Source organism: Manduca sexta, chromosome 18 (assembly GCF_014839805.1).
Source record: "Manduca sexta isolate Smith_Timp_Sample1 chromosome 18, JHU_Msex_v1.0, whole genome shotgun sequence".
Lineage (NCBI taxonomy): Eukaryota > Metazoa > Arthropoda > Insecta > Lepidoptera > Sphingidae > Manduca > Manduca sexta.
Window position 1 is genome coordinate 13,228,804 of NC_051132.1, and position 12,723 is coordinate 13,241,526.

At 38.0% G+C, this 12,723-nt stretch overlaps 1 protein-coding gene across 1 annotated transcript; it reads right to left on the reverse strand.

Moving 5' to 3' along the window:
* Positions 1–1,110: 1,110 nt before the first annotated feature.
* Positions 1,111–4,610, reverse strand: LOC119189667. The gene is made up of 4 exons (XM_037439944.1): positions 4,509–4,610; positions 2,663–2,880; positions 1,633–2,030; positions 1,111–1,132 (listed from the first exon to the last, which is right to left on the reverse strand). Exons 1-4 carry the CDS (start codon positions 4,513–4,515, stop codon positions 1,111–1,113), a joined length of 645 nt encoding a protein of 214 aa, XP_037295841.1. The 5' UTR covers positions 4,516–4,610.
* Positions 4,611–12,723: the final 8,113 nt, after the last annotated feature.

Here is a 12,723-nt window from a genome sequence, read left to right on the forward strand (position 1 = left end):
ATGTTTGTAGACGGTGACCATACTGTAGAATTATTAATAGCAGGAGGAGCTATGGTAGAAATGTTTGTAGACGGTGGCCATACTGTAGAATTATTAATAGCAGGAGGAGCTGTGGTAGAAATGTTTGTGGACGGAGGCCATACTGTAGAATTATTAATAGCAGGAGGAGCTATGGTAGAAATGTTTGTAGACGGTGGCCATACTGTAGTGTTATTAATAGCAGGAGGAGCTATGGTAGAAATGTTTGTGGACGGTGGCCATACTGTAGAATTATTAATAGCAGGAGGAGCTGTGGTAGAAATGTTTGTGGACGGTGGCCATACTGTAGAATTATTAATAGCAGGAGGAGCTATGGTAGAAATGTTTGTAGACGGTGGCCATACTGTAGAATTATTAATAGCAGGAGGAGCTATGGTAGAAATGTTTGTGGACGGTGGCCATACTGTGGAATTATTAATAGCAGGAGGAGCTATGGTAGAAATGTTTGTGGACGGTGGCCATACTGTAGAATTATTAATAGCAGGAGGAGCTGTGGTAGAAATGTTTGTGGACGGTGGCCATACTGTAGAATTATTAATAGCAGGAGGAGCTATGGTAGAAATGTTTGTAGACGGTGGCCATACTGTAGAATTATTAATAGCAGGAGGAGCTATGGTAGAAATGTTTGTGGACGGTGGCCATACTGTGGAATTATTAATAGCAGGAGGAGCTATGGTAGAAATGTTTGTGGACGGTGGCCATACTGTAGAATTATTAATAGCAGGAGGAGCTATGGTAGAAATATTTGTGGACGGTGGCCATACTGTAGAATTATTAATAGCAGGAGGAGCTATGGTAGAAATGTTTGTGGACGGTGGCCATACTGTAGAATTATTAATAGCAGGAGGAGCTATGGTAGAAATGTTTGTGGACGGTGGCCATACTGTAGAATTATTAATAGCAGGAGGAGCTATGGTAGAAATGTTTGTAGACGGTGGCCATACTGTAGAAATGTTTGTGGACGGTGGCCATACTGTAGAATTATTAATAGCAGGAGGAGCTATGGTAGAAATGTTTGTAGACGGTGGCCATACTGTAGAAATGTTTGTAGACGGTGGCCATACTGTAGTATTATTTGTGGACGGTGGCCATACTGTAGAATTATTAATAGCAGGAGGAGCTATGGTAGAAATGTTTGTAGACGGTGGCCATACTGTAGTGTTATTTGTGGACGGTGGCCATACTGTAGTGTTATTTGTGGACGGTGGCCATACTGTAGTGTTATTTGTGGACGGTGGCCATACTGTAGTGTTATTTGTGGACGGTGGCCATACTGTAGTGTTATTTGTGGACGGTGGCCATACTGTGGTGTTATTTGTGGACGGTGGCCATACTGTGGTGTTATTTGTGGACGGTGGCCATACTGTAGTGTTATTTGTGGACGGTGGCCATACTGTAGTGTTATTTGTGGACGGTGGCCATACTGTGGTGTTATTTGTGGACGGTGGCCATACTGTGGTGTTATTTGTGGACGGTGGCCATACTGTGGTGTTATTTGTGGACGGTGGCCATACTGTAGTGTTATTTGTGGACGGTGGCCATACTGTGGTGTTATTTGTGGACGGTGGCCATACTGTGGTGTTATTTGTGGACGGTGGCCATACTGTAGTATTATTTGTGGACGGTGGCCATACTGTAGTGTTATTTGTGGACGGTGGCCATACTGTAGTGTTATTTGTGGACGGTGGCCATACTGTGGTGTTATTTGTGGACGGTGGCCATACTGTAGTGTTATTTGTGGACGGTGGCCATACTGTAGAAATGTTTGTAGAGGGGGGCTCTAGTGTAGAATTATTTATAGCAGGAGGTACTACGGTAGAAATATTTGTAGCAGGAGGTAATACCGTAGAGACATTCGTCGAAGGTGGCACTATCGTAGAAACATTTGTAGCTGAGATATCTACGTTACTTTGTTCCCATGTTTCTGTCTTAGGTCTGTCATTATGTGCTCCAGACAATTTACATTGCGCAATATGCGGATAGTGACAAATCTGTAAAACATAATGATATTAGTTATAATAGTATAAGCTTTGTCTTTAAATCAGGAGGCAAACGGTTAGCCTTTTTATTAATCATTCACATAAACAATATTTTTTCCAATGATATAGAAAAGTGTATGAATTTAAACTACTCGATATCATAAATAACTAGCGTCAATTTTGTGAAAATAAAGATAAAGAGAAAGGGCTAGGACTATTCATAACTTGAGTACCGCTGGAGGCACGCAGTGGCACAAATTGTTTTGTTCATATTGTTCTTCGATAAAACTTGCACACTTTATTAATTTAGATAATTAACTGTTGTTGAATGTGCAGGTCGCAAAAGGAAAGGGGTTGCTTTTGCTGCTTGGAAAGCGTATTTAATGTTCCATACATTTAAAAATATAGAGGTGCAAAGGGCGAACGAGTGACGCGAGTTGGCAAAATGGCGGCCCGCTTTCGATTGAACAGCCTACGTGACTCGCGGCCCACGCGCCGCACGCCGTCCGGTACACCCGCCTTGCGCCTCCTGCACCCTCCCTTACAAATTATTTTTAAAAGGGTACTTAGATACTAATGCTATGTTGCATGGCTATGTTTTTTATCCTTTTCGTGTCACTAACAACTGTTAGATATCAACTCACCTGCAATTCATATGCAAATTCAGTGCCGGGAGCGCAATCTTTCGGGTATATTTCTTTCATTCCAAACTTACAGTGGTAGAACTTCTTACAATCATATTCGTGATGAATAAGGTGATGCTCATGACGTGGCGGGCAGAGATCTGATGGTTTGTACAAAGATCTACTGACATCTGGCCTACCCATGACCGAAGCCACGAGAGCCAGGAATAAGAGCTTTTCTGTAACAGAGAAAAGATTGAATGTATTGAATTATAATCGTTTGTGATGATTTAATTTCTTTTGAATTTTTTTAATTCCTGCTTTGGCTAGGCACGTTTTTAAATCGACTTCACCGGAGGTTTCCTATAAGACGTATTTTTGTTATATCTGTTCAGCGATAATTTTTTACTTAGTGGTCCGATTTTGTTTTGCATTTCGTATAACTTCGTAATGTTGTCATTTTAATTTCATTGGTATGGTCTTTGAATTTCCAAGCTCCTCAAAATCAAATGGTAATTTGATGATTCTTTCATTCAAAATAGACACATAATACTTCCTTTACTTACTACTTACTTTACTTTGTTTGACCTGGAGTTTCCAAAACGCAGAAGAGAACGCATCGAAGTCAAATACGATGTAATGTTTATTTTGTATTAGGTTACATATAACATGTGTATTGTAAGCACCAATTAAGGAAGAATAAAAAAAATCATAGCAATTCCAAAAATAATTGAATTTTATATACGTTTTGCATAATGATTTCTTATGAATGTTAGACATTAAATAAAACTTTTTTACGGATTCTATCGCGGTTTTTATATTACAATAGGCTTGTGAAAGTTTCCAACCATCTTCTTTATTGAAATTCGGTTGTCTTTTAGTTTTTTAATAGTCTCGCGAATCATGGTAGACAGGAATCGGTGTTCTTTTGCAAGTATTTGTAGCTTGTCTAGTCGCAGATAATGATTGGAGCCTTCTTCAGAGTGTTCAGATGAATTCTGTTGTCGCTGTTTACATAGTATAATTGTAAAATATAGGTAAATATTGTAACTTTGACTTTTCGGATGACCAATACTTTAGTCCCTACCGTAACTACGAAGGTTGCAGTCTTTGAAACGTCGGACAACATTACCTACAGATGATAAAAACCGCTATAAAATCCTTAAAATAGGTTTATTTTAATGTTTTATATACGGTTTAATAGGAAGTTATTAAAAGACAACCAATGTAATCTTCTCATTACAAAATTTTCCACTGCCTACATAGTGTGCATACTGTAACGGGAACTAATAGCGGTATAGGGAATGGGCAGAAGTAATGATACGGTTTTAGGAGATATAAAAAAAGTAATTTCAGACTTGATTTTTTATTTTGTGTATGTATTCTCATTTATACAAAATGTTTTATAGGCTCCTTGAGTAAAATGGCGGCGGTCGGCACCAATTCACTGATATGATGTCTATTATAATTTTTGAGTTGGTTTCTGTACATTTCTAGGTTTTTTCTTATACAGACACGGCGAAGTCACTGCATTGATTGTAAATGGAGTGAGGCCCAATAGAATGTCGACTGACGAGAGAAGATTATACCCCGCAGTCGACACAATTACAAGCCGACCTGTTAGAACCGGACATAAACAGGCAGATCTCGGAACGCGACACACTTACGTGGGCCACTATGGTGGGTTTTAATACTTTATGTACAGTGGTAGCTATCCGAGCCGATATAGAATATATCCTACTACCAACAAAGATTTATTCAATTACAAGACACCTCACTTGCCACGTTGCTTGCTAGTAAAGCAAACACGCACCTTAGCCAAGAGCATGTCCTACTTTAAACCAAAATAAATATTTAAATTACATACCTAACATACTGGGCCGGTGCAACACAAACTTATCACTTTTGGTTCAACTATTGTTGACTGATGTGAAATGAACAATTATTCCGGAACTTGACTGCTTATATATAGGCAGAGTATTGCCGTGATTATTTGATATCCGTGATGATACCATATACAGATTATACCGAACGATGAAAAATAAATTACAATTCATTTCACTACGATAGCAAAAAGATATGAAACAGGATATTCTAGGGTGTATTTTAAGGGCAATTCTTTAAAATTCTTTAAAAATACAGTTGATTTTCTCTGAAGATCTGGATTTATTGAAAGCTATTGGTAGGCTATATTTTATATGTGCCTGAAAAACGACCACCGTACACAAGGCGTTAAAACCCGCCACAGTTGCCCACGTAAGTGTGTCGCGTTCCGGGATCAGCCTGTGTATATCCGGTTCCAATAGGCCGGCATAATTGTGTCGACATCTCTCGTCAGACGATATTCTATTGGATCCCAATCCACTTACCATCAGGAGCTGTCGGGTCACATTGTTGTGCACGTATGAAAAAACAGATAGTTTAACTTAAGCTTTTGCAATAGTTTCGTAGTATACTCCTTGGCTTTCTAACATTAAAAAATTAATTCTTTTGTCTCCCAATCTTCAATTCGCTTGACCCTTGTTAGTCCGGATTTTTCTGGCCCATAAAGCTCTTGATGAATTTTAATGGATCAGATGAACTAGGTTTCAAGCAAACGTAGGTCACTCTTTGCTATCTTGGGTATATTATGGCCTATGGCTATCAGATAATTTGACGAGAAACATCCTCATAAAACTCCAACTATCCTTACTCAGTTCCTCTTCTCCGTCCCGTTTCTTGAAGTCGAAGGATTTTAATTCTCCTGCTCTGCAATGGCTCACCAATTACCATTAAGGAGCATCGCAGGTCTCCACAATGATACTAGAGATGGCGGCATATTTGCTCCCCACTTGTTTCAGTTCTAGCCTCTGCCCACGATTCAATGTCTCGTCTCACCAATACAAAGTAAAGGAGAAGGCGTTGAAATGCAATTGCTGGAGGGCCTATACTTGCTGGATATGATGCAGTAATTCTTGACCGCATATTGCATATCAACTGCGCTTCCGAGCTACGGAATTGAGTAGGTTTTCTAGTGTGTTCTCTGACCGAGGCAGTCTAAAAAATAATAAGGTAAGTAGGAGCGGTCCGATGAAGTACTCTGTACAATTCTTCTTGTACACTGTGCTACTCCAGGGATGAGTTGCATCTTAGTTGGCCTTACGTTGCTGGTTCTACCAAGACTTCTGCGAACCTTCCAGAATTGGATACGCTGCACTAGGCGGCACCGGTTTTAAAGGCGGTCGTATCGCTTACCATCAGGCAAGCCGTATTTTAATCTACAGTGTCATCCAAACTGGAATACAAAAAAAAAATAAGTGAAAAGTACAATACATGTAAGTTTACGTAACAATCTTATTTATTTCTACGATTCTAATAAAGCAATAGTGCCAAAAATCTATCAAAATCTCTTTCCTTTGCCTGTATTATTTTTTATTTTGACTTGTTATCAAATTTATCAGTATACTCTAAATGTTAAACTACGGGGAAAATCAATACAATTGAAATATATTATGAATAATCTATTTTGATTTATAGAATGAATATTGAAAGATATTCATAAGAAGGCAATAGACGAAGACCTAAATATGGTAAAAAGAAATTGGAGGCCTATGTCACACAGTTATAAGGAACCCTCATATCTGTACAATAAACTTCGGTGGATATCTAGCGACAGACCTGGTTCACGTAGGCAATGTTCATTACAGATCTGTATACCGCAGCACAAAACTGCTGTTTTTAAGGGTACTTTTCGTTATGCCGCTGTCAAAATATGGAACAACGTCCCCCACCAATTAGACAATCTGGTAGTATCTTCACGTATATATTGTTTCTTTTCTTGTATAGACAAGGAATTGTGGGCCATACAGCCTCCTCATATTTTACAATTTAAATTTATATTATGATAATTTTATTTTATTTTTTTTTCTTTCGACATACATACACGATGGCAGGTGTACTCGCTCACACTGTTTTTTTTTAATTTATTTATAATTTTTATATGAGTGACGTTACTCAGGGTCTGGATGAGAATCAGCGTCAAACGTTGTCGTGGGACACATACCATACACATATAAAATCCCTCAAAACTGTATTTTCATTTTGTTTTTTTTTTTCTTTTTATATAATTTTTAATATTAAGTTTTATTTACTAATTTATATTTACCGCCCAATTTGTGGCCAATAATTTTTTTTTCTTTCTTTCTTCTTTCTTTCAGTTGTCTAGTATTGTTTCGTAACCGTTGTTTATAATAATAAACTATTTCTATAATAATTCGCGTGATGGTGGTATGTGTGTGAGAGCGAAAGTTATTCAAATTCGCACGCATTTACCGCCAACTAAATCGACCAATACCGCTGGCCATTGGGAGGCCACACGCCCGCGCCATCCAGCGGATGACGCCAGTAACGAAAGTTCGGTGCATCGATGGCGGCACGTTCCCCGGCGCGCTTCATAATTAATGCAATAACTGTGGAAGTATAGATGTCCCAGAACCCATAATCCTTACATTGTGTGTACTAACTGTGTGTGGTGTCCTGACAAACGTGACGGAGTGCAGCAGCATAACCAAGGCGGGTTCCTGACGTCGTGTGGCAGTGGCAGATGTGAGTACTTGCATGCATTTCCATCGTCACGCTAATATACGTTTATGTCCCTATGTATCATCACGATACAAGTATCAACCTTTTAAGAGGGAATTTAAATATCTCTTTTTTTTTGGTGTCGTGGTGTAAGTCCCTTATTACTACCACCCAGCCTTCGTGAGGGGCGACTAAGCGGTTATGTTGGGGTCACCGTGCCTTACGGCCCGGCGTTGAGCCGCCCGGATTCTATGACGACCTTCGGGCGACCGCCGGGCCGAGTCTCTAACACTATGTACAACTAACCTATACACAGCCTACCAGCTAAAACTCCGCGGTGGCCCTCTTCGGCGCATTAGGGACGGCTGCGGGCTTCCTCTGACGGAAGTGTCTAAGTCCTCGTCCGCAGTCGCCCCTGCGCGGTGCCGACTGTTGCGGCCCGGCGTCTACGGCAGCGTGAGGCCAACTACACACTGCTGTCCATCCTGGGGGTCAACCGAAATATGTCCAAAAGATGCACAAAATCCACTAGGGCGGACAGCCTTCTACTGCCCGCTGACGACCCCTATCGTGGCCCCTATTAGTCGCCTCTTATGACAGGCAAGGAATACCGTGGTGGAATTCGTCAAACGCCCCCATTCCACAGGGCGGGAGACACTGGTCAGTCGTCCACCCGGCGCCTCCTACGTCTCCTCTGACGGCGGGACGGATCCTCCCTCTCTCGATTCCGCTTAGCACTCTCTTTAAATACCCTAACTATACATATCAATAATGAACTCTTAAAACAAATTTACGTCTAAATAAAAATCAGTAAATAACTCATTCAACTATTTTTAAATATTTATTACCCAAGTTTGTGTTCATAAACCATAAATTAGAAATATTTCAATTCAGTGCCGGTCACTTCTAAACACTATTTCTTCACAACTCTCAAGTTTCCTTCTTACCTAGTAGTTAAACGAAATTAATATTATTTTAACCCTCTAAAAAGTTAATATTTATGATTACAAGCACTAAACTGACTAAAGTTATTTATATTATACCGGTTAGATGACGATAAATTACAAAATTATAAAAACATAATACTTCCTTTTTATACATGATAAAACAATATATTTTAGCTAACACAAAAATTAGTTACAATTTATTGTGTGAAATAAACTGGGCATTGTTTCATACTAATCTCATTATCCAATTACAAGAATAAAGGTTCTGATTCAAATTCTAATTTCTTTATTTTTAAAACATGGGTGTACGTGTACAAAATATGTTGTGCAAATATAAATTGAAAGCATCCTATCAGGCTTTGCCTATGTGGTGTATAAATATCAATGAGTAAAAAGGACAAACAACAATTTATGTATGTTTTAATTTATTTTATTTGTTTTATTTATGTTTGAATTCGAATTTTTTATGTTTATGCGGTTGTTTGACATTACAAATTATTTTGTGGATTTTTTGCGGTTTATTATATTGTAATTTTCTCCGGATGTTTCGAAGACTTTGCAGCCTTCGTGGTCACGGGGGGACTAAGATGTTGATCATACGAAAAGTCAAAGTTTGGACCGTTAACAGCTAAATTTAAATAAAAATATTGTATAACTGTAAAGTGTAGGTCGGTTAGATCATTGTAACTTTGAATTGAACTTAAAAATTTATTTACCTATGTTCTAATGCATGAACAGATGTTATAATTTGGTGCTTACTTTGTCAAAAATAAAAACATTACAGATAGAGTTTCCCTTTAACAAATGATATCTAATTTTAATTAACAAATTGATATTGGTGATTGTTACGCCTGTTTTTTTTAACGTTATCACACAATCTTTAATTAATCATCAAACTTCACAGGATATCTTACAATCTTAATATTTTTACCGATGAAAAGTGCTCCCACACATTTGATGTTATAAAATGTTATATGTCACCGTGACATTCGTTAACTTTAGTTATATATTGTTAAACAGGGTTAGATATTGAACAATTCCACTGAACTAAAATGCATAACAAGTTGTATAACATTTTATAAAACTTATTTAACATATTGCACGTCTCATAATAATCTGTAGCCGTCAGTTTGGATGCTCTTTCCGTAGAGACATGTGAAATTATTTAAAAGACTGCATCCATTTTATTGATTTTTATTGTTTACAAAAGACAATATGTTCTTACTGGATACGCGGTGTTGTCCAGTGAAATGTTTTTAACAAAAGTTATAGTTTGCTATGTGTTATATAACAAATTGCAATACGCTTGTCTTGAAGAATATAATATTATAAGAAGATAAGGATCTATAACATTTGGTTATAATTGTAATAAAATGCTGTCCAGCAAATGTTTTGAAACGTTCGAATGCGCATGTGTGGGAGCACCTTTAACTGTTATATGAAGCCACAATTTAAACTTGCTTTGAACGATTTTATAAACTATGCCAGCTTTACTGCTGGCAGGCACCACATGTGCCCATAAAGAAGCAACTAGCAACGACATCTATAACCTACGATAACAAAATGCACCGTTCGTCACCCAAGATCTTCAAATGTACTGCAAATGTATTCACTGGTAGTAGCTCTCTCATATGTGAGAGTCCACCTGGGTAGGTACCACCGCAGTGTCTATGTCTGCCGCCAAGCAGCAGTGTGTAGTCGCTATTGTGTTCCGGTTTGAAGGACATTGTAGCCAGTGTAACTATTGGACATCTCATGTCTCAGCCTCAGGATGGCGAGCGCAGTGGAATACAATACTTTGTAATTGATGTTGTAGGATGGTGTTACTACTGTTTATGGGCGGTTGTATCACTTGCCATTAGGCGAATAGAAAAAATATCTTAATATGTATGAAATTACTGTGTGTTACTCGCGGCTTCCCTGTGTGAAAAGCCTTTCTCACTACAAAAGTTTTTAAAGCACTATCGATTCGTAGGGTCATCTGAACGTCGCCATCTATGTAAATTTTTCAATAACTCATTTCACGTGAATCAGAAATCGAAATAATGACAGATTCTGGATTTTGTCCATAATTCGGTCTATAGTACGTCTATGAGCCCTGAATGAATGTTTGTCATTATTTTTTAGCCTAGTTAATAATTAATACAACTTCAAAGACTTGTTAAAAGTGGAAGAACGAAATTATCGATAGCTAACCGAAATTATTAAATAGATTGGTTTTGTGTAATTTACGCCATAAATTTTATTACATAGGAGAAATTATTTGGGACAGAGGTTGTTATAGTCCCCCTATCCAGGGGTCTTTTCGTATGTTTGAATTTTTTTGTTTTTGTTTATTTTTTGTCTATTATATTCTTATGTAAATACAGCAGTTCTTAATCTAACTGTTCCTTATTCTACTTATCTTAGTCTCCATTCAGCAATTCTTAATTCAATTGTTCCTTATGATCTATTTATCTTATTCTATTACATTTCTAAGTTAATTACTAGTAATATATAATAAATATTATATACTTAGCAATCTTAATATCTACCTATTTCTATTTTTTACAGTTTTTATTATTTTCCTACAATATTCTAATAATGTATCTCTACTAAACTTATCTTCGATTATTTTGCTAATGTTATCTATATTAATTTCTCTACCTATCTTTCTTTCTATATTATATCTATCCCTATATAATATAGAAAGTAAGATAGGTAGAGAAATGAACATAGATAGCATTCTATGGGACATTCGAGTAGGAGATGTGGGACCGTCTCCTGAACGTCAGGGTCACATTGGCACGCCGGGCTTCTCTTGCACTTGAACCGATGCAAGTACTCGGAGAACCCGCCGTGCCCCGTGAACACCTGCGTCAGTGTGGCGTCCAGGGCGATCTGTCTTACGACCCTGTGCGCCTCGACAGCGTGCGGAAAGAACAGCTTCGTCACCGAAACCGTCTCTTCGTCCGCGTATCTCCGGCTCCATTCGTCAATCGAGTCCTTTCGGATCTGTCGCTTGACGAATGAAACCGGACATTTGTCATAGTGCGCACGGGTCTTTAGGTGTTGTGCGGCATCCTTAGCGAGAACGTCCGCTCTCTCATTTCCCTCCAACCCCACGTGTGCCTTCAACCAGAAGAGTTCAATTTTCTGGGTGCGTTTCTTGGCTTCATTTAGTAGTTTGTTTATTTCAAACGCTAGGGGGTGGAGGGAATCACTCCTTATAACTACAACACGGGCTGACCTGGCATCGCTGAAGATGCCGCACGCAGGAAGCCCGCTACAGAGTACCTCCTCCACCGTTTTGCGGAAGGCGAGAAATTCCACCTGGTAGACTTGTCCTAGGTTGGTAGGTGTTGGCGTACAGTTATCGGAATTTTTATTTTAGAATAAGATAAAATCAAAAACTCAATGCCTAAAGGACGCAAGTATTACCCGCGAAAGAGTAACTCTAATTTTGTTTTTATACTATCTTAGTTTTAACAGCCGTTACATTTCTCAACTATTATTAGTCCAAGGAGAAGATAATTATTAGTATTCTCTAAATTTAGCACACAAATCTATATTGTTTAAATAGCAGAATGGCGGCAAATCGAATGTGGCTACCATCGCAATATTTGTTTTGGCCATCCCCAGTATGCATGGACTGTGGTAGATGATTGCCTATAGCCTAAACATACTATTGATATTAAATAATCCTCTTATGTCGCATGACGAGCGCATTACGCAGTTGTTAATTCAAAGTTCTGTATGGTGTTATTACTGTTTATGCCAATCGTATCAGTAAAAATGGGACGAGCGACGTCTTCGTCTCGTCATTAAAAATACGTGTATTTAAAGAGACTTACTCTGTCTATGTAGAGGTGATTTCAGTACCACTAAGAGTGTTTTAAGGTTTTGAGTAATTTTGCAAATATTTAATGTTACTTGCTTGTCTTATCATTCTGCTGTGAAATAATATAATTCAAATTGCAACCAACCAAATGCGGCAAAGAAGAAAGGTTGCAATATCTGTAGTAAAATCATTGATACCTGTATTTAATGCCCGTTGTTAAACAGAAGCCGATTTACAGTTAAAACATATTTTTTATCGGAATACAATAATTTTGTGTTATCGCAAACTGTTATTTAAATTTGTCATGTATAAGATACAATCGTTTATTAAAATCTATGTTATCGATATTGATTTAATCACAACGCCCTAATGTAAGTCATAATTCTAGATTATATTTTACTTTGTATTGTGTTCCGGTTGGATCATTTTAGATGGTAATTGAATTATAAGCGCCGAACATTATGAGGCTCTTATCTGAATCTTCAGAGGATACTGGACAAAATGTTAAGTAGTGAAGTCACTACTTATATAATATACGATTTCCTGTCAAACTGCAAAACATAGGTGGTAGGCTTCCCATATGTGAGAGTCCGCCTGGGTAGGTATTACCGCAATGTCTGCCAGCCCGAGCTGGTTACTTCGGTTTGTACCTAGTCTTTTGTATAAACTTTATCCCTAATTTAAAATCTCCATAGTTATATAAGTGATTTTAATAGTTGTTTAGAAATAATAATTATTCTTATTCTTTGTTTTGA

Excerpts from the sequence above, each read along its gene's own strand:
- LOC119189667 (XM_037439944.1), bottom strand. Across the intron at positions 2,031-2,662 it reads AATTTGCATATGAATTGCAG|ATTTGTCACTATCCGCATAT; the intron begins GTGAGTTGATAT and ends TATGTTTTACAG. Across the intron at positions 1,133-1,632 it reads AATACTACAGTATGGCCACC|TATGGCCACCGTCCACAAAT; the intron begins GTCCACAAATAA and ends ATAATTCTACAG.